The sequence below is a fragment of the Odontesthes bonariensis genome, chromosome 15, assembly GCF_027942865.1.
Source record: "Odontesthes bonariensis isolate fOdoBon6 chromosome 15, fOdoBon6.hap1, whole genome shotgun sequence".
Lineage (NCBI taxonomy): Eukaryota > Metazoa > Chordata > Actinopteri > Atheriniformes > Atherinopsidae > Odontesthes > Odontesthes bonariensis.
Window position 1 is genome coordinate 32,407,952 of NC_134520.1, and position 22,672 is coordinate 32,430,623.

Here is a 22,672-nt window from a genome sequence, read left to right on the forward strand (position 1 = left end):
TTGAATGAATTCAAAAGTGAAAGAAAAACATTTTAATAGTAGCTGAAAGCATATCCTCATACAGTTAAGGTGTGGTTTGACTATTGTTCTCCTTGTTATCTCTGCCTGACATCCCCCTCTGTGACTCTGGATAGGTTTTCCTTATTTTAATGGAAGGCTGGACAGAAAGATATTGGACAGTGAGCGTGAATGGCTTCCCATCTGAAGGGTTCATTGACATCCCATCAAAGATAATTATGGCAAAGCATATTTTTAGCTCTCTCGTGTGTCGACCACTAGAACACCCGAGCCACCCTCAAGGTATAAATACAGAAAACTCCCACTGTCCTTTAATGCAGTTGTAGTTAAGATGATTATTTATACAGCAACCTTAGAAATAAAGCATTGATAAGTCCAACAAATCAGCCAATTAAAAGTTCAAAGATGAGTCTGAACACGTGCGACGGACATCTGGCTGCTGAGGAGAAGTGGCGATCTGGACGGGGAGTCGGAGGAGAGAGGAAATATTTGTTTTGGGATGAAAATATTTACTGCCGATGAAGGTGCGGAGGCTGTTTTTGGCTTCTGTGGTGAAAGCAGCAGAACACAGCGAGGTTGTGAAGGAGAAAGACAGGTTTGTTGCAGCCAGAATGTGAGGATGGTTCGCAGGAAACGAAAGGGCTAATTCTGTCTGTTTACGAAGTTGTGTAAACCGTTAGGGGAGAGGCTGCATCAGCTGAACCGGAGGTCGTATTTTTTTGCTCCATGTTAAAAAGAACAGACGGCTTTTATTCAGATTGTACCTATCGTTTTCAAATAAAGCTGCTCACGTTCTGTGAAAATAAATCTGAACTCTTTAAGGACTCAGGCCTGTTTGTGGGTGTTTGCAGTGAGATTACTTACACCCTAATTGCTCTACTGTGATTAGATAGTGTGGCCTTCCAGTGTGTGTACTGTTTTTGCCATTTTCTATTAACGATTCACCACATGTGTCTTTACAACAGTCAACCTTGGGTTGACTTTGGGAACTGTCCAGTCATAAACTGGAGGCTTATTAGTCTAATGTCACTAAATTTCCCACCAATTTTCCAGGTATTTGGTTTCACATGAATACCAGATATTCATCAGTGATGCAATACACTTGAATTAAAAATGCAGATTTTAATACTGATGTGCTGTGCAAAAGTCCACCTCTCACTCCTTTATATTTTCCAGTTTTTCTTGTAATCTTTTAAAGTGGTCTTGGACAATAGTTCTCCAGGTTTTCTTTGGACATTTTCTGCTTTTTCACTCATTTTCGGTCCAGTTTTTGTACCTGACCACTTAACTCTGACCTCTGAATCATTCAGGCAGAAAAAAGGCTCCGAACTCAAGGGATGAACCAGTGTTGTGTCGAAGAAGCCATTTTAAATTGGATCTTTAGGCACTTTGCTCCCAGCAGCCTGTCACAGAGACACATCATTTGTTCCCGTTTCTTTAGTTGCATCTATGAAAAACAGCAAAGATAACACAGTTTGACAGACAGAAAACAGGATTTCTGAAGCAACAAGGTGATTCCCAAAGAGCTGTTAGCTGAAAACTAACAGAAGCTAGTTGTATTTGTCAAGAGCCTAAAATTCTTAACATAATGTTGGAAAAAAAAAGCATTTGAGTTTACTGAGATTCTGTCTCTCCCTCTGCAGGTGGCTCAGGAAACAGTTTGAAATCATGGACAGGACCCATGAGGGCAGGTGGGTGACACGCCACAAACATGCATAACTGCTTTTTACAACCCGATCAGCATCACAACCGACTCACAGAAACTTTTCTCAGACTTTAGCTGCATTGTTACTCAATCCTCCATGCAGCAGTACTTCTTTATGTCTGTTGGACTCGGTTCCCACCAACCTCCTTCACACCGTCTCTCCTACCATAGTACCTGAAGTGCTTTGCTGGCTTCTGGCATGTTCCTGACTGCATTCAAAGAGGCTCTGGTAACATTTTCTGCTAAAAAAGACTACTCTGCCGATGGCAGTGGCTGATATTTTATCTGGTGTGTCCTGCTTGTGATGCATAAACTTTGCTCTGAAACTGGAAAGATTTATTTTACTGCTGTCAATTGATTGAAATATTTAATCACCATTAATCGCATTATTGTCCATAGTTAACTCATGATTAATTGCATTATTGTCCATAGTTAACTCATGATTAATTGCGTTATTGTCCATAGTTAACTCATGATTAATCACATGGTTTATTCATAGTTAACTCACGATTTGTCGCATGGTTTGTTCATAGTTAACTGTACATATTTAACTCATGATCAATTTTATGTTTGTCTATAGTTAACTCATGATTAATCACATGGTTTATTCATATTTAACTCATGATTAATTTTATGTTTGTCCATAGTTAACTCATGATTAATTGCGTTATTGTCCATAGTTAACTCATGATTAATCACATGGTTTATTCATAGTTAACTCACGACTTGTCGCATGGTTTGTTCATAGTTAACTGTACATATTTGACTCATGATTAATTGCATTATTGTCCATGGTTAACTTACGAGTGATTGCTTGAATATCCAACTCATGATTAATTGCATGATTGTCCATAGTTAACTGACGATTAATCGCATGATTGACCATAGTTAACTCCCGATCTTCTTTTATCTTTTATTATATGTTTTAAATGCACCTTAAAGGAATATTTAAAACTTTTATCGACATAGGAGCAGACAAACTTTCTTGTTTTATTTCAATACCTATTATATTTATTCTTCCAACAATCCAAAACAAATTGTCCCGACAAACACTGTCCAGAACATTCTTGAGCATTATCAAATAATAAATAAATAAATCATGGTGAAATGAAGCCCTACAAGCAACAACAGAAGAGCATATTGACCTAGATGTAACATTCACACAACATAATCGCACAGATTGTGACTGCAGCGAACCTTCCCGCAGGTCGAGTTGTTCAGGCGTAAGAAGCTTCTGAAACCGTTACTTTTGAAGGCTAAAATGAGGGTTTTTGATACAGTCAAAGATTGTGTGATGAAGCGCTGAAGTACTTTAAAACTGTTCAGTTATTTTCACAGTGCACATTTCATTCCTTCCCTGGAATTAAAGGGAATATAAATAACAAAAATAATCAGTATCAGCCATCGGCAAAATAAGTGAACATTGAACTCGACTGTCAACCCATGGCTGCCTGAATTAAAATAATGTGACTAATGCCGCCTACAGCGTGACCTCTGGGTCTGCTGTGAGCTGTTTAATCTCAGTCTTACAGGCTGAAGCTCCTTCTGTTCCTCTCGGTGCAGCTTTCCTTACCGTCTGAATCCAGAATGCTATCACATCTCTTTAAAGAACACATCTAACTCGTTCATTAACTTAACAATTCATTAACTGTTCTACTTCTAGTCTTTCCTTTCGAAAACAGTTTCAGCCAACACCAGGGTTTCTTACTGTAAATGCGTCACAGAGGCTGTGTTCGAAACCGCATACTACATACTACATACTGCATACTACATACTACATACTACATACTGCATACTTGCATACTACATACTACATACTGCATACTTGCATACTACATACTACATACTTGCATACTACATACTACATACTGCATACTACATACTACACACTACATACTCATCGATCAGACAGTATGCAGAGCGTTTACCCACAACGCATTTCGCTCCTGCCCGAGCCGAAATCAGCCGGCCTGAAGCTGATTTCGCTTAAGTTCTAAACTCTGTAAACTTTAGCAACATTTGAAACATTTTCAGGCGAGAAAGTAGTCGTTTAGATCCCCAACGTGTTAAAAATCTGACAAAATACCGGCTATTTACAATTTTGTTCCGACGAATTCAGCGCTACTTAAGCTAGCCGCAGTGAGCAACGCACTTCCGGTAATTTTCACAAAATAAAACACCCGTTGCCTTTTATCATAGGGAAAGTCATCACGATACAATTGGTGCTTTTGTTTTGACAACAGGAAGTGAACCTACCCTCGTTGTAGCTAGCTTGAAACTGGCGTTTTGACAGGAAATGACGATCGACGACGTCACGTTACGTTGCATCTTGGGTAGTTTGAGTATGAGTAGTAACCTCATGATGCATACCCAACATTTCAGAGAATCTAGTATGCATCCGGGAAAAAAGTCAGTATGAGTAGGATGAGTAGTAGGAGTAGTATGCGGTTTCTAACACAGCCAGAGCCTTTTAAAGTGTGGCCTGTGATGGACGCCCTATTGGCTGGCGTGTTGCAGGTGAAACCTGATCCGGGTGTCTTCAGAGAGCGTCCTACGCTCCTGTCAGCGAGCTGCCCTACACGTGCACTCTCTCGTGTCCTCGTGCTTGCATTGGTGAGTCCAGGCTTCTGTTTGGGTGGAAGCCTTTCCAGGACAAACAGCCTGCCACCGCCTGATAAGGAGCAGGAAGTGATGCGATGGGCCGGGAGAGGGCAACTTCCTGTCTCTTGTGAAAATAGTAACGGCAGCCAGACAGAGAGCAGGGAGGCGGCGGGGCTCAAACCGGGCAGAAATGGCGGCCGATGACCCCAAAGGATCCTCACCTCAGATCTCCACCTGCTTTTCTTGCTTCCTTCCTTGTTCTGTCTACTGATGGTTCCATGTGTTTTGTTAATCATTAAGCAATTATCCAGAGACTCAGACAGCAACTGCAACAACCCACCTGCAAACATCCTCACTTTATCAAATCTGTTGGGTCTAAAGCGTTCTCAGTGTTTGGAAAATGAGGTTTGAGCTAAATCTTCCTGTTGGAAACTCTGTGTCCGAACTCAGGCGGTTGGAACATGTCACCCCTCTGATGCCTGCCATCACTCAGATGTATTGAGATGGACTGATACAGCAACGCTTCTCTGACACGCCGCCTGTTTTATGCGTGACGTTTCTGACCTTGCACGGTATAAGCGGTGCGACGGGCACTTTGAGCCGGTCGTGCATCTTTAACCTGTCACGTACAGAAGTGAAAAACAGGAAGAGTTGCAGGGAAGGGTGTGTGAGCAGACTTATCTCTACAGGCATCTGCAAGGCCAATCAAAACCCCTGAAGTCTTTGGAGATGTTAGAAAAACATCAAATGCTTCCTTAAGAGTATAAAAGAATCCTGAGTGACTTCTTCTAGATCAGTGATACTCACTATTTTTTTCACAAGAGCCACATTGGCAGCAAAATCAAGGGAAGAGCCACTTTTACAACAACATACTAAGTCCCCTTTTGCAAATATGCATTTCTACATATAAAACATCCCACAAAAAAAAGAACCAACACAACCAATACATTTTAAATTAAGACCACATTTACCTTAATACTGGGATGAGCAGAAGCTGGCGTTCATGTCCTCGACTTTCTTCATGTTGTATTTGTAGTTGTTGTTGTAATCATAGTGAGAAATTCAGGATGAGCATGGTTTTTGTGCTGGTTTTTGCCCTTTTTTAGTTAAAAACCGATCCATTGTGCCTGCATCTCGCGCTGGCTAAAGGAGCTAGCGTGCTCTGCGGTCAAGTATGATGGTGGTTTAAGCGGGCTGCGTTGCCAGGTTTAACAGTTCCCCCTTTAGGAAACACCATTAAGCCTTAATTAATACTTTATACTACAAAAACGCAAACTTATTTAATACTGTGCAGTATTCGCTGTACAAAAATATTGTTATTGTTACCATAAGCTACTTCTTTTTCTTTTCCTCACCAGCGTCACAGTGAAGGAAGTCAAAGCTCTTCTGCCTCAGATCAACTACAGAGTCCCGAACATGCGCTTTCTCAAAGACAAGCTACAGGTCAGAAACTTCTTTTTTTTTTTTTAAATGTTTTTCCCAGACGCAGCTCCTCTTCCTCTGTGAATTTCTAATCCTGCATGTTCGACTCCGTCTGACACTAACTCCCGTTTTCTCCGTTTCCACAGGAGGTGGAGGCCAGGAGTGAACTGTCCTACCCCAACTTTGCACAGCTCTACAGAACACTTATGTTCGATGCTCAGAGGAGTGTGAGTGTCGGACTGTTTCAGATCGTTTCTCCGATCGTGTGAACAAAATGTCACTTTAAAGAAGAAGTTAGTGGAGACTGGAAGTCATTTTTGTGTCTTGATATTAATGGAAAAGAATAATTACCTATGGAATACATGGAATATTTAAGGTTATTTACTACACGATAAGCACACTAAGCTGGTGTGAACAGTCAAACACATTTTACTTGGAAACAAACTGTTTTAGAGGTCTGCACCAGACAAACGTTTCATTATCGTTTTATTTTTCTGTGAAAGCACAGTTTCATTATGTCAGAATTACTCTTGGGGGCTTTGTTTGAGGAACTGCACCCTCACTTGTGTGCAATGGAAAAAAATCAAAGTCTTACCAAGTACATTTGTCTCATTTGTAGTCAAAATATCTCATTAAACTTAATATAAGACACAACTGCCTAACAAGTACTATTTCAGCCAGATATAGGGACTTGTTTGAAGACAATACATCTGGAATATCTTGTTAAATGAAAAAGTCTTGAAAACAAATTGTTTTGAGTCGGATTTCATATGAAACAAGCTTTTTTTTTTTCATTTGAAGAGGTTTTTAAGCTAATTTACAAGATCACTTTTATCTCAAAAGTCCCAAATATCACATCTTATTTCAAGAAATCTTGACAAGCCGATGTTCACTAGTTCCATTGGCTGATTTTTTTTTGCTTATTTCAAGCAAAAACGTCTCGTATTTGTTATTTTTCTTACTTATTCTTGGAGGGGCATTTTTTTCCAGTGTGACAGTTCTCACCTCTGCACTCGCAGCACACCACGCTCACTTTGTCCTTTTCTGTTTATGCTTCACCCGGCCCCCTCCCACCTGTCCATCACCTGGTTCCGCCCCCTTTTTCCTCAGATTATTGAGCAGCTGGAGCTCTCCTTTCCCCTGCGGTGAGTCCCTCCACCTTCACCTCCGTCTTCCTCTGTTGTCCAGTCCTCCCTCCCTCACATCCCCACCGTTGCCCGTTTACCTGTCCAGCCTCTCTTTATCAGTTTATCAAGAAGGCTCCGGCTTTCAGCAAATGTTTCCATGTGTTTTTGCCATTTTAATAGTCCTTAAACGTTTCTTTTTTGGTTGAATGAATGTGAAACATTTTCTTAATGTTATGGGACATTAGCCTTGAAAAATGGCACAATTAGTCCGCTAATGTATCACGTCTCCATTCTCATTCAGCTTTACTTGTGCACAGCTTTCGCTCCTCTGTGATTTAACATCTTGAAATTTTTTTATTTATTTATTTTTTTCAGAAATGTAGACCGACCTGAGCTCTGTCAGATCTCCCTTTATGACTTTCAGAAGTTTTTACAGATGGACCAGAAGGTACTGTGGAAATTCAGCACCCATAAGCACGAAACGCTCCCTGAAAGGGCTCTGAGATCACTTTTCTTTTTCCCCGGCTCGTCTCAGGAATCCTGGGCGTCGGATCTGAGTCGCGTCAGAGAGTTTCTCATGGGCTACATGAAGGCGGGGCCCCACCCGGAGCCGATGCTACAACTGGATGAGGTGACGCACCGCTGAGAGGTGCAAAAAGCTGCCTGAAGCTTTGAAGATTTTTACCTACCTTATCATTTTCCCTCTGCTTCTCTAGTTCCTGACCTTCCTGTTCTCCAAGGAGAACTCTGTGTGTGACGCCCGGCTTTCACCCGTCGTTCCAGAAGACATGAAAAGGCCGCTGTCCCAGTACTGGATATCTTCCTCACACAACACGTAAGTCTTTGAATCTCTCAGCCGAGGTACCTGTGTCCAGCTCCTGGAACTTCGGTGCGACTGATTCTGAGAAGTCATCCGATATTAAAGTATAAAATGAATAATCATTCCTTCCTGTGGGAGGGAGAATGAGAACCTTCTTTCTTCTTGTGCCTTTGTGAAACAAAACATAGCACTTAATACATTTTTTGAATGTTAAAGGGATAGTTAAAGGGATAAGAAAATGTTCATAAATGATGTTGCTAATATGGGATGTCATACAGCTTCATGTCAAAAGAGGCGAACTATCCCTTTAAGGCAACCACACTCAGCATGAGTCAATGCCGTCAGTTAAGGTGATTGGAGATTTGTGCTATAATTCAGCCAAACCTTCTTTGCTATCCATGTTGTTTTTATTTGGTTTTCAGGCAATAATTATTTAGATATGAAGTCATTTAACACTCTGAAAAACGCAGTATTCCTCATAATTAGTCTTTGGTGGGTTTGTCCTTTCAGCTACCTGACGGGTGACCAGTTTTCCAGCGAGTCGTCCCTGGAAGCCTACGCTCGCTGTCTGAGGATGGGCTGCCGCTGTATTGAATGTAAGAAAGACAAAAACGTGCTGTTTGTCTTGTTGATCTTTACTGATGCTTCAGGACTTCTTCTTGCTCTGCGACAACAGCTAAGTTTCAGCCGAAGCTTCAAACTTAACTTCCATGTTTGATTGTGTGTTTTGGGACGTCAGTGGACTGCTGGGATGGTCCCGACGACCTGCCAATCATCTACCACGGCCACACTTTAACGTCAAAAATCAAATTCCTGGATGTATTGTACACCATCAAAGAACATGCCTTCGTCACATCAGAGTGAGTTCACGATTTATTTCAGCAGCTTTTTATCTGCTGACGTTTCCTCTGCATACCAGCTGCAGCAGCACTGTGAAATCCCACTAATCTCTCCAAAATGGATGCTGTTCTTCAAAATGACACCTTTAAAAGAATAGTAAGGCTGTGTTCGAAACTACATACTGCATACTCATCGATCAGACAGTATGCAGAGCGTTTACCCACAATGCATTTTGCTCCTGCCCGAGCCGAAATCAGCCGGCCTGAAGCTGATTTCGCTTAAGATCTAAACTCTGTAAACTTTAGCAACATTTGAAACATTTTCAGGTGAGAAAGTAGTCGTTTAGATCCCCAACGTGTTGAAAACCTGACAAAATACCGGCTATTTACAATTTTGTTCCGACGAATTCGGCGCTACTAAAGCTAGCCGCAGTGAGCAACGCACTTCCTGTTATTTTCACAAAATAAAATACCCGTTGCCTTTTATCATAGGGAAAGCCATTACGATACAATTGGTGCTTTTGATTTGAAAACAGGAAGTGAACCTACCCTCGTTGTAGCTAGCCTGAAACTGCCGTTTTGACAGGAAATGACGTCACGTTACGTTGCATCTTGGGTAGTTTGAGTATGAGTAGTAACCTCATGATGCATACCCAACATTTCGGAGAATCTAGTATGCATCCGGGAACTCATGATGTATACCAGTGACGCGCGGGTCGACGAAAAAACATCCCGCAACCGACCGCTTTTTCCACTAACCCGCCCGCAAGAAATATTTATGAAAAAATGTTGACCCGACCTGCTTCCCGACCCGATTTTAAAAAAAGTAGCCAATGGTCTTAATGAACATCCTAGCGTCATTGGCAATGCACAACGGACCTCATATAGCCTACCTGCATTCATTGTTAAGGTGTTAAAATTGTAAGATGGCATTGCTTGTAAGTTTATGTTGACAAACTTGCCCCGCTTCAGCATTCAAAAGTTAAATTAGCGCTCAACATCTAAAAGAATACAATAAAGGTAGCCTTCCCACAACAATTGGCTATAGGCAACTTCGTCACATGGATAAATAATAAAAGCTCTCACATCACATGCACAATATATGTCTTTATTAACGTATGTCTGTGAACGCGTGTCTCATTTTAGACAACCAAAAATATATGATCAGGTCGCATAAAGACATCTATGGTCTGTTTACTCTTTGGCTGCGATGGCTTCCCGGTGCCACACTTGTGACGGGCCATGTTGGTCGTTCCAGTTTTGTGGCTATTAAATGCATACATTGCTTCACAGGAGGTGCACATAACAAAGCCTGCACTTTGCTCATCATCTTTGATGATCTCGGCGAATGAGTCCCAAACCTTACTTTTTCTGTGTGCTTCCACTTTCCCAACTTGACCTTCTCTCTTGCCGTCTCCATACCTACTGTACTTCTGACCACGTACATCATCTCCGCGGAAGTTATTCAGCCAATAAAGTGTATTTATTTAATAGAACATTGTGTCTACTGTTTGAATTACAAATGTTTGCCACGTTATTTTTTAATGTTTATCTCAAACGACAAAATGACCCGACCGATTGCAACCCGAATATCATTAAAAATATTTTTTTATGACCCGCAACTGCGGGTGACCGCAGATGCCTGCAGGCGCCCGCTGGCTTCGGGTCAGCCCACGCATCACTGATGTATATCCAACATTTCGGCAAATCTAGTATGCATTCGGGGAAAAAAGTCAGTATGAGTAGTATGAGTAGTAGGAGAAGTATGTGGTTTCGAACACAGCCTAAGTCACGCTGTACCTCTGCAGGTATCCTGTGATCCTGTCCATCGAGGACCACTGCAGTGTGGTCCAACAGAGGAACATGGCCACGCACTTTAAGAAGGTGTTTGGAGACCTGCTGCTCACCAAGCCAGTCGACAACAGTGCCGATGAGCTTCCCTCGCCTCACCAGCTCAGGAGGAAGATCCTCATCAAGGTGCGCCCATAAACACAAGCTCATCTGTAAATCTGTGACGGTTGCAGCTCAGTGTGTCTCGTTTTTATCGCGCCGCAGCACAAGAAGCTGGTGGAAGGAACCCTTTATGAAGAGGTGGCGTCAGCCAGCTATTCTGAAAACGACATCAGCAACTCGCTGAAGAATGGCATCCTTTACCTGGAGGACCCCATCGACCACGTGGGTGTCTTGCGTGAGGAAAATATTCTGATATGTGTGGTTTATCTGAGCCTGATGTTAGTGAAATGTGTTTCTGTGTGTGATTTACAGACGTGGACGCCACACTACTTTGTCCTGACCAGTAATAAGATTTACTATTCAGAGGAGACGTCTCACTACCAGACAGCTGATGAAGAGGAAGACGATGAAGGGAAGGAGGTAAGCAGATGAGAGGGGGTGGCTTTATGTCGTATAACCTTCTCGGTTAAAGGGATAGTTTGTCTCTTTTGACATGAAGCTGTATGACACAGGGTTAAAACCGTCGTTTTAACCCTGCCTGGGTGGACAGATACCCTTTTATTTTACCACCAACTCCAAATGGTTCTTTTTTATTCAGTTAAACGCACCTTGTGATGTGCTACAGTCAGAAATATGACCAGAATGTTACTTTAGCTGCGTTTCCACAATGCAGTCCGGTACGGGTCGGCTCGGAACGGTTCGCTTATTTCAGTGTTTCCACTACCACGAAAGCGTACCGGTCCCATGGAACCCGTTACCATTTTTGTAAGATTTCATTTCAAAAGGGAGACAACATTTTGTGACCAAAATATTCTTTTTAGTATTTTAAAGTGAAAAATAGCATTGCTGTTACCTCAGGTTCTATTTGTTTAGAGACGTTTTTAATGCACTTTTTGATGTTCTTTTGTCAGATGTGTTTATTTCATTTCAAAAGGGAAAACTATTTCATCACCATGGATGTGCACTTTTTGTTTTAATGCCCGGGTTACTTCAGGAGCGAGAGTATTGCAACTACCTTAGTTAATTTAAAAGTTTTGAAATGTGTTTTTATGCACTTTTTGAAGTTGCTGTGTTTTACAAAGATACAAAGAGTGATGATGAATGATGAATAAACATCACGTTATTTCATTATATTTGTGTTATTAATAATAAATTTGTCATTACCTCCTCCTTACTGACCGCTGAAAATGTCCGGCCCAGCTTAAGGTCTCGGTTTTAAAATCTGGCCCAACTGAATTTGTAATTGCATAGCCCTGCTGTATGACATCCCATATTAGCAATATCATTTATGAACATCTTCTTACCCCCTGCTGCGTCCTGTGAGCAGAGTTCCAGCCTCGTTCTGGCGTTGATGAAGGTAGTCCGGCTAGTTGGCTGGGGTTTAAAAAATAAAGCGTTTTGCTTCTCAAAACAATATGCGTTCAAAAGAGTAATACATTTGCATCACAAAATCGTTCTCCAGGAAAAAGTCAGACCTCACAATTGCTTGGCGCTATTTTCTCTCCCTTCGTATACTGCGCGCTGCCGCCTGCCGACAGCCGCGCCTGTTATGGTGTTTGCTGCTCGGAAAGTTAACGTAACCATGTCTGACTACGACACCGATGATGAAGACATCGTCAGTTATATTAGAAACTTACACCGAGACTTGAAGCATACTCAGAAACGTGGAATAATGTTGTTATGTGGAGGCTTCACAGGTAATATGAGTGATTTGCTGCACACAATGCTATTAGCTGATTCTTGATAGTCTGTTCGTTAGCTTTACCGTTAGCTTCTAAACATGTGATAGGCGGCATCAGTTGTTCTTACCTGGGGTGCCGGCACAGCAGCACTCTTCAAAACATGTTTCTTCCTCCGTCCTAGGCATGTAGGGACATAACCGTCCTTAGTGAAGAGCGCACGACACACACAAAGCTGTTTTATCCACTTTGGTTTCCACATTATAGCCTATGGCAAGAAGCCAAAGTGGTAGGAAATCGGTGAAATATATAGGCGAATCAGACAGGTTTTTGTTATTACAGCCCGGAAAATCACAAGTCCGAACCATTTTTATATAGTTTCTAGTATAACAATATACTTATCACTAGCTAACTCTCTTGCGTCGCAGAGGTCGTCATCCGAGCAGCAAACACCGTGAAACAGGCGCGGCTGTCGGCAGCAGGCAGTGATACGAAGGGAGAGAAAATAGGGCCAAGCGATTGTGAGGTCTGACTTTTTCCTGGAGAACGATTTTGTGATGCAAATGTATTACTCTGTTGAACGCATATTGTTTTGAGAAGCAAAACGCTTTATTTTTGTGGCCCCAGCCAACTAGCCGGACTACCTTCATCAACGCCAAAACAAGGCTGGAACTCAGCTCACAGGACGCCGCAGGGGGTAAGAAGATGTTCATAAATGATGTCGCTAATATGGGATGTCATACAGCTTCATGTCAAAAGAGGCGAACTATCCCTTTAAGGTTAATGATCTAACAAAATGAAGACCTTACTTAAATATCCTGAAAGCAATTTGCACGAAACACATTAAACATACTGTATGACGTCCATCCTTTTAACTGTGTAGTAAATGATCCTCACGCAGCCTCTGTAACCCACCAGGAGTGTAACAACAACGAGCAGCACTGTGCAGAGCGCTGGTTCCACGGAAAGCTCGGCGGAGGCCGCGACGGTCGGCAGGTGGCTGAGAAACTCCTGCAGGAGTACTGCGAGGGCGGAGCTAAAGACGGCACATTTCTGGTGCGGGAGAGCGAGACATTTGTCGGAGATTACACGCTGTCCTTCTGGTCAGTATTTTCTGCCACAACTCGTAGGAGAATATTAGTGTTAAAATGTGACACAAAATACATTTTTATTGAAAAAGCAACCAAACTCCAGTTTTCTGCTCAACTTTAAGATGGTTGGTTATCGTAGATGTGGTGGCACGGTCACGTGAAAAAGGAAGTGCGCCTTCTTTTAGTTCTAAGGTTTTAAACAGCAAGGACATAAAAATCTTCAGTCATCGCCAGGTCTAATATTAGCTAAAACCAACATATTACTGTGTTGTTATTAATTGAACAAAAACTGAGACAAAACACAGAAGCAGTGTGTTAAAAACTAAAGGGGAACTGCGGTATTTTCAACATTAAGCCTCTTTTCTGAGTCGTCTGCAATGTTTTAGAACCCCCCTCACCGCTTTTTTGATGTTTACTGCTGTCTCCGGTATTTGCCTAATTTTGATTCTTCTCAACCTGCTTCAGAATGGCAAGTCATGCGCATGTCTAGAAAGGTCCGTAAAAGCACAATAAACGTCCGTTTTCAAAATCATCAACTCACCGGAGTGGTTACTGGTGTGCACTGGTAGTCCAAATCAAATTTTGTGGCAAAAAGTTGCTTCTGTCGTGTTTTATTTGACATTTTGTACTGGATGTTCGTTGATATTACTCCGCCACCGCTAAGAAAATAGTGCGAGCATGAACGAGCTGCCACAACAACAAACTACAAATACAACATGAAGAAAGTCGAGGACATGCACGCCAGCTTCCGCTCATCCCAGCATTAAGGCAAATGTGGTCTGAATAGAAAATGTATTGGCTGTGTTGTTTCTTTTTTTGTGCGATGTTTTATATGTAGAAATGCATATTTGCAAAAGGGGACTTTAGTGTGTTGTCGTAAAAGTGGCTCTTCCCTTGATTTTGCTGCCAATGTGGCTCTTGTGGACAAAATAGTGAGTATCACTGCCCTAAACTGCCTCCTGTTCCTCCTCCAGGCGTTCTGGTCGAGTCCAGCACTGCAGGATCCACTCGCGTCAGGAGTCTGGCTCCACCCGCTTCTACCTGACGGACAACCTCGTGTTCGACAGCCTCTATCGCCTCATCTGCCACTACAGAGACACGCCGCTGCGCTGCAACGAGTTTGAGATGCGGCTGGGCAGCCCGGTGCCGCAGCCCAACGCACACGAGAGCAGAGAGTAAGTCAAACCTTGAGTGGTGGAGGCGTCGTGCGGATCCTGTACCCAGGCTTCGTTAAACTCTCAGGAGGAAGCCGAATTCGTCTGTAATTGAGATTACAGACGAAAAAACAGTCACAAACTTGGGTTTTAAGATGGACGGTGATTTTAAATTGGACCGGCAAATTTGTGCAATAGTGAAGTCCAGCTTTTTTTTTTATCTTAGGCAGCTGGCAAAGGTGAAGCCCTTCCTCGCACATACACGCACTTTGAAACAGTAATCCACGCCTTCATCACATCTCGGCTGGATTACTGCAATGCTCTTTATTTTGGGGTCAGCCAGTCCTCCCTCGCCAGGGCTGGACTAGCATCTGAAAAGGGCCCTGGCAGTTTTTGATCACTGAGGGCCCAGCGCGCATATATGTATATTTATATATACACACACTTCTGTCTAATTATCATTAATCCTCCATTTAATCCTTGTAAGGTGTTCATGTTTTTGTTACATAGAAGATATTCTGGCCCAGTGAACCTGGGACTAAAGGAGGGGAAAAAAGCTGCTGTGCACCCTCATGTTCCCTTCATCCTACTTGTGAAGTTCTGAGTATCTTTGTTTTTGAGGATAAGAGATAGAGAGAGGAGGATAACTAACTTTATTTTCCAGATGATGAGCCCTGGCCAGTGAATCTCATTGTGAAAAAAGTATTCATACCATTTTCCTTCAGCAAAACCTGAAAATGGGTCCCACAGACCCAAGCCAGGGATAAGCAAAGCAATATTTCACCAACACACACAACACTGTATAGAAAAGGAGCACCAGCACCACACACTTGAGACTGATCAAAAGAGCCTAAGATAGTGCTTATGTCTGTGTATTTTTTCTCGGACACGTCATTTTTTTCACTACAGCAAAACCAAAAAATTATACCAAATGGGTATTTTTGTGACTGATTTGATGAAGTCAGGATGACAACTTGGTCTTGGTTTCAAACGTTCAGGCAATGGGAAACGAAACGCTGAAGCGCCCAATAGCTACACTGCATTGGCTAGCGGGTGTGTTGAGATGAATTCTAACCTCAATCTCTCCCTGCTGGGTCACGTCTCCTATCTCCGTCTCCTCCTCCTCTGGTTCCCCAGCTGGAACCATCTCCTCCGCCTCCTCCTGTTCATTCTCCACCACCTGTGCGCTCGTTGATGATGTACCAGCGGCGGCCCCACTGCTGCCCCAACCTGAGGTCGAGCAGCCAGGTTCCGCATCTCCCACGGCCCACTAACCGAACCTGAGCTCGAGCTTGTGCTTTTAAAAAACATATCGGTGATTTTAGCGCATTACTGCGTCGTCTCTTGGTTTTTGTTTTCTCTTTTCTTTACGTTTGTCATGGTCACTCTTTTGTTTCTCCATTTCGCGTCCTCTTTCCACCAGAGCTTTAGCCGAATATAGCCAAGTGAAGTCAGCTAAACTTGGGGTTATAATGATGATGATGACTTGGGTCAAGTGGGCCTGTAGGGAGGGGCGGGCCTTTGACAACGTTAGGCATTCTCATTGGACTAGCGCTCTGTGCGTCAGGAGAAACATCCAATGGGCCCCGACGTGTCATTTTTTTTACCGTCGCAGTCAATAAAAAATATAATATATATATGTATATTTTATTTACGGCCCTCGGAGGGCCCAAAGGGCCCAAAGGGCCCAAATCGGGGGAGGGCCGTTCGGGATATGCCCGAACGGCCAGATAGCCAGTCCAGCCCTGTCCCTCGCACGTCTCCAGTTTGTCCAAAATGCTGCCGCTCGCCTCCTAACTGGAACACGTAAGAGGGAGCACGTTACTCCCGTTTTAGCCTCCCTCCACTGGCTGCCTGAAGCCTGGCTGACGCGTCCACATCTGGATGAGATGGTGGTCTGGGAACTAGGTGTGCATTTTCTCGTATTTGAGGCGTGGTTTACGAATGCCTAGAGCCGTTTATTGGGCGCTACGAATGTCTATCAAATGGCGTCTGGTTCTTCCCATGCTGCTTTGCGCGCGATTTATAGCCATTTGTATCACTTATACCAGATGACGTATGTAGAGCGACAGAAATTCGACGAGGAAATACATCCTTCTTGGCAATGAAATCTTTCAACGCCAAACGTTGCTCTTTTTTAAAAGTAAACTTGCGTTCTAAGCTACTTAAAACACTTTCTAAGGCTGCATCGAACGGTAACGCTGTGTCCGCTGCCATGTTGGATTAACACTCTACAAGCTTCGGTGTCGCGCATAGACGTCGTCATCGTCTTGCTGCCCCCCCCCCCCCCCCCCCGTTCTGTGATTGGTTCCCTAACTCAGGCAAAAATAAGGGCGGTGGTTTCCAGGCTGCCTTTGCAGTGTGAATGAAATCGCGCGCAAAGCAGCATGGGAATTCCCAGGCTAGCTGCCTGTGCATTTTAGAGTCATTTTTAAAACCCGTCTTAGAACCCATTTTTATTGCCTGGCTTTTAACCCAGCATGAGACTCTGTTTCTGTTATTGTTTTATTGTTTTTATTGTTTTAATATTGTTATTGTTTATTATTGTTTTATTGTTTTAATATTGTTATTGTTTATTATTGTTTTTACATGTTTCTTATGTTTTATGCCTTATATTTCGTGTTGTTACTCATGTACAGCACTCTGTTTCAGCCACGGCTGTGTTAAAGGGCTTTATAAATAAAGTGGAATTGAGTTGAGATGCAGGCGTTCAGTGAAACTAGAGAAAAGTTTCCTGTTTCCCAGGTGGTATCACTCCAGTCTGTCCCGCGTCCAGGCTGAGCACATGCTGATGCGAGTTCCCAGAGACGGAGCGTTCTTGGTGCGAAAGCGCAGCGAACACAACTCTTTTGCCATCTCCTTCAGGTAGGACGTCAAATATCTTTATTGGGTTTTATTACTTTACAAAATACTTGAACTCTGACTACAACACATGTCACAGAACCAGTATCACTCACATACACATACCTAAACTTCCACAATCCTAATAACAATAACTCAAAGTACAACATTCTGAACTGAAATACAGATACATTTCAATGTAATAACAATCTCCCTTAAAATAAATATGTAAATAAACAAACATAAATAAATACATTACATTCCAGATTCTATAATGCTCATGTATGGTTCCCAAAGATGAACATACTCTTTCAGTTTTCCCTTAGCAATATATGTTAGTCTTTCTAGACCAATGCACTCTGAAAGTTCTTTTATCCTCTGTATTCTTCCAATGAAGTGCGATCACTCTCCTAGCTTGTAGAAGCCCAAAGTCCAGTAGTTTAGTCTGTTTCTTTGTTTGTATGAAGTTCAGTGGATAGATTCCAAGTGCTCTTTATGAGTTTTTTTGGTTGGTAATTGTTGTTTTCCGGGGGTGAAGGGCGGAGGGGAAGATCAAACACTGTCGCATCCAGCAGGAGGGTCGTCTCTTCATGCTGGGCAGCTCGGCAGAGTTTGAGAGTCTGGTCGATCTGGTGAGCTATTACGAGAAGCACCCGCTCTACCGCAAGATGAGGCTGCGCTACCCCATTAACGAAGACACTCTGGACCGGATGGGCACCACGGTGAGTCATTTTTAAAGGAAAATGTGGGTGTTTAATCATCGTTTAAATGCTGCTGGCAGTTTATAAGAGCACAACGGCTGCATCCAGCCTGTGGTTTCAAAATCAAATCAAATCAAATTTATGTGTAGCACATTTCATGTACAAAACAATTCAAAGTCCTTCACATAAAATAAAAGCATTGCAGCAGGGAGTGGAAGAAGCATTAAAAATACATAAAATAATATAAAGAGAAACAAATAAAATCATTTAAATGAATTTAAAAACAAGCAACAGTTTAGATAAGTTAAAAAATATCGTGCAGATTTCATGCATAGACACATGAGAAACATAGTTATCCCCTGCAGCAAATACGCATAAATGACTTTATTTATCAGCGTGAAAGACGATGGAAAATAGAATTTAAACATCTTGTTTTTTTCCTTTTTGGTATGGCAGGTTGTAAAAGAAAGTATTTTTAGAAGCCTTTGATGCAGCCTGATGGGAGGATGAATAAAATGCCGCTGTTGAAGTAACAAATGACAGTAATAAGCAAAGAAGTCACCTCTTTGATGGACAGGATGCCAGTGTAGAGACCTCAGGACTTAATATGATCCACTTTTCTGGTCTTAGTGAGGACTCGAACAGCAGACCAGTGATCAAGTCTGCTGAAGATAAATGCAAGGAGCAGCTTTTCTAAACCACTCTGACACATTAGTCCTTTAAATCTTTTAAATATTCTTCAGGGGATTGCCGGCTGACTTCATAACTGACTTAAAATGACTGTTGAGTCCATAATAACACCCAGAGTTCTAGTTTAGTTTGCGGTTTTTTGTGGCTCCAAAGACAATGACCTCTGATTTGTTTTTGTTTAACTGAAGGACGTTTTTTTGTTCCTGTTTGTAAATAATTATAATTGTTGTAGGTGCTAGCTTCCACCCACCAGTGGGCGCTAAAATGAAAAAAATACACCAGAAAGAGCAATGTTTCCATTTACAATTGCATTAATTGTAACTTGATCATGTAAATGATTATATCTGCATCAGTGTGAAACAGTCTACATTTTATATTATTTACAGTATTTACAGAAAGAATAAATCTGAGAAAATAATAATAAATGAAAGGAAGAATCTTAATTATATCTCAAGGAATAATATAAAAATGAGTAATGAAAATATTTCCACGTTCATTTCTCTTTATATTTCCACATTTGTTATTCTTTTAAAGATGTATTCTCACTCCTACCATCCCACAGTTTGGAGAAGAAACTTGTTTTCTTCCTGTTTTCAGGAGCTTGACTACGGAGCGCTGTATGAAGTTCGCACCCCTCATTTCTACGTGGAGGCCAATAAGATGCCAACAGCACGGGTCGGTGACAGCGCTCAGCGCTGTTTTTGTTCTCATGAAGTTCTGAACTGATCAGAGTCGCTAATGTTGGTCTTTAACTCGGCATTAGAAGTGCAAACTTTCCTTTACCCGAACCCTGAAAGATTTGTTTGCTTCAGAATGTTTAAAAAGCAGATAAAAGTGTGGAAATACTGTCTCATACAAACTTTAGCTGAACTTTGGGGCCCCAGGTGACCTAATTTAAACGCAGCGGGGCGTGAAGTTTGCTTTGGAAAGAGTCAGAGCAACATGCGAGAAGCTTTTATTTGTCTCAGAGAAGACCGAGCCTCTACATTTTCTCTTATTTTCTTCTTCTCTAAGTCATGTCAGGTCTGCACACAGTCTATAACAGAGATACTCATCGCGCGGCTCCTCAAGCTCTAATTGGCAGCTCGCACTCGCACAGTAGCTTATAACAATATGCTAACAATAACAATACATTTTTTCAAATAACACACAGCGAATACTGCACAGTATTAAGTATTTTTATTAAGTTTGCGTTTTTGTAGTATTAAGTATTTTTATTAAGTATTAATTAAGGCTTAATGGTGTTTCCTAAAGGGGGCACACTGTTAAACCTGGCAACGCAGCCCGCTTAAACCACCTCACACTTGACCGCAGAGCACGCTAGCTGCTTTAGCCAGCGCGAGATGCAGGCACAATGGATCGGTTTTTAATTGGCTCTATATGAATAAATTGGATTATTTTATAAATAATTATGATTACAATGAATTTAATTCCAATTGGCTTGAATTGGACATTATTATTTAAGTGCCTTTAGAATAACATTTGTTGTATTTGGCGCTATATAAATAAAAATTAATTGAGTTGAATTGAATTAATTAAAAAAGTGCAAAAACCAAACAAAAAATCAGCATGAAGACGCCAGAGAGGGGACGAGCAGGCAAACGTCGGGTGTACCGCGAGATGCAGGCACAATGGATCGGTTTTTAATTAAAAAAGGGCAAAAACCAGCACAAAAACCATGCTCATCCTGAATGTCTCACTATGATTACAACAACAAACTACAAATACAACATGAAGAAAGTCGAGCACATGCACGCCAGCTTCCGCTCATCCCAGTATTAAGGTAAATGTGGTCTTAACTGAAAATGTATTGGCTGTGTTGTTTCTTTTTTTGTGGGATGTTTTATATGCAGAAATGCATATTTGCAAAAGGGGACTTTAGTATGTTGTTGTAAAAGTGGCTCTTCCCTTGATTTTGCTCTGCCAATGTGGCTCTTGTGAAAAAAATAGTGAGTATCACTGATCTATAAGAAGGTATTTTAGGCCTTTCCACCACTAAAGTATCTCCACACCTGCATGTTTCAGTGTACGGTCAAAGCTCTGTACGACTACCGAGCTCAGAGAGAAGACGAGCTCTGCTTCCCCAAACAGGCTCTCATCCTCAGTGTGGACAAGCAGGAAGGTGGCTGGTGAGTTCTGACCCGAGCAGCTTCCTCTGTGTTCTGTAAAGAAGCCCAGCGCTGACGTGCGTGTTGCCTTTTAGGTGGCGAGGCGACTACGGAGGGAAGAAGCAGCTGTGGTTCCCTGCAAACTACGTGGAGGAGGTGCCCAGCTCTCCCACCAGAGAGCTGAATGAAGTGGTGAGCTTGGATTGACCATATGGGTGTCAAAGGAGCTTCGAAGGCTTCTTTGATACAGAGAATGTTGAAAAAGAATCTTTTTCTTTTTGTGTTGTTTCAGTCAACGGAGAACAGTCCTCTGGGAACTTTCCTCAAAGGCTTCATTGATGTACCCACCTGCCACGTTGGTGAGTAAAACAGAGTTATTCTGAGAAAAAGACGAGGCGTTCACTGGAAAAAATGCCCCTCCAAAAATAAGTAAGAAAAACAGCAAATAAAAGACGTTTTTTGCTTGAAATAAGCAAACAAATCTGCCAATGGAACTAGTGAAAATCGGCTTGTCAAGATTTCTTGAAATAAGATGTGATATTTAGGACTTTTGAGATAAAAGTGATCTTGAAATTAGCTTAAAAACCTAAAAAAAAAAGCTTGTTTCATATGATATGTGACTCAAAACAATTAGTTTTCAAGACTTTTTCATTTAACAAGATATTCCAGATGTATTGTCTTCAAACAAGTCCCTATATCTGGCTGAAATAGTACTTGTTAGGCAGTTGTGTCTTATATTAAGTGTAATGAGATATTTTGACTAGAAATGAGACAAATATACTTGGTAAGACTTTGATTTTTTTCCCAGTGTTTAAAGTCATCAGGATAACTGGGAAGAAAGCAAAGTTTCTTCAGCTAACTTTCTCATGATGTAACGATTTTGCGATCTTACATTCAGTCAGATGCTACAGTTTTTCATTTATTTAGAGCTGACGCACAATTTCAGTGTGCTTATAATGAAGGAAATATACGGTTAAATATACAAATAAAATGTATTATTTTGGAGTTCCGGAATGTTTGAACGATATAAAAATGAATTAAAAACAGACATTTCCCACTGTTGTTGGACACGTGTGGATCAAACTACTTGTCAGTTCTGTAGGAGATGGTTTGGAGTTGTTTCGGTGGAATTTTACAATGTTGTTGCAAATTGAGCCATAACAAAAACCTCTAAAAATCTTAGGTAAATACTATCAACAATACTGGGGTCTTCATTTGCCCTGTTTGGTGAATTATTATGTCAATTTTTCCACAATTCGACAAACAGCACCGCGATCAGCTGTGTTTTTATCTGACGTTTCGTTAGAAAATGCCACAAAATGAAAGTGTAAATTACACGAGGAGTTCTTTAAAGTTGCTTTTTACTGTGTTTCAGACTTTGGGAATTAAAACAGGATAAAAAGGGAGAAGAAAACTCAGGTTACACAAATGTAAAGGGTGACAAAAATGAGCTGACACACAATTTCAGTGTGCTTATATTGCACATTAATCATGCAAATGTGCTTATTTGATTATTCTGTCGCAGTTTTTAATCTATTTCCTCAGAATTGAAATGTGTAAAGTAGACAAACTTCTGTAAAAGCTCAGATTTAACTTGTTTGTTGTTTAAAAAAAAAAAAAAAAAACGCTCTTCTTCATGGATCCCTCCAGTGGTGCATAAAGACGGGAAGAATTCTCGGCCCTTCGTCTTCACCATCCACTCCCAGCACCTCTCCTCTCACCCGGTCCAGACTCTGGACGTGGCAGCCGACAGCGTTGAGGATCTCACGGGCTGGGTCGGCAAGATCAGAGAGGCGGCGCAGAGCGCTGATGCACGGGTCAGTACGCTGCTGCACAACACAGACAGACAGGACGACACGCGGTTAAGACTTTTAAAACGTTTAACTCCGCTTAAATTAGGGTTTTTACTTCATGACTCGCTTG

General features: G+C 41.8%; 1 protein-coding gene across 2 annotated transcripts in view; it reads left to right on the forward strand.

Moving 5' to 3' along the window:
* Positions 1-22,672, forward strand: part of LOC142400788 (1-phosphatidylinositol 4,5-bisphosphate phosphodiesterase gamma-1-like) — a 50,914-nt gene that overhangs the window by 21,624 nt on the left and 6,618 nt on the right. The window contains exons 4-24 of one of the 2 annotated variants that reach the window (XM_075485997.1): positions 1,662-1,709; positions 5,683-5,767; positions 5,893-5,973; positions 6,857-6,891; positions 7,249-7,321; positions 7,409-7,504; positions 7,590-7,708; positions 8,204-8,289; positions 8,433-8,553; positions 10,341-10,509; positions 10,588-10,707; positions 10,798-10,905; positions 13,083-13,267; positions 14,230-14,430; positions 17,155-17,274; positions 17,789-17,972; positions 19,239-19,316; positions 20,667-20,770; positions 20,845-20,941; positions 21,042-21,108; positions 22,400-22,566. In XM_075485997.1, the coding sequence (XP_075342112.1) occupies positions 1,662-1,709; positions 5,683-5,767; positions 5,893-5,973; positions 6,857-6,891; positions 7,249-7,321; positions 7,409-7,504; positions 7,590-7,708; positions 8,204-8,289; positions 8,433-8,553; positions 10,341-10,509; positions 10,588-10,707; positions 10,798-10,905; positions 13,083-13,267; positions 14,230-14,430; positions 17,155-17,274; positions 17,789-17,972; positions 19,239-19,316; positions 20,667-20,770; positions 20,845-20,941; positions 21,042-21,108; positions 22,400-22,566 (2,344 nt within the window). Of the gene's footprint in view, positions 1-1,661; positions 1,710-5,682; positions 5,768-5,892; positions 5,974-6,856; positions 6,892-7,248; positions 7,322-7,408; positions 7,505-7,589; positions 7,709-8,203; positions 8,290-8,432; positions 8,554-10,340; positions 10,510-10,587; positions 10,708-10,797; positions 10,906-13,082; positions 13,268-14,229; positions 14,431-17,154; positions 17,275-17,788; positions 17,973-19,238; positions 19,317-20,666; positions 20,771-20,844; positions 20,942-21,041; positions 21,109-22,399; positions 22,567-22,672 lie in introns of those variants that run through there. The other variant, XM_075485998.1, reaches the window with a different exon arrangement.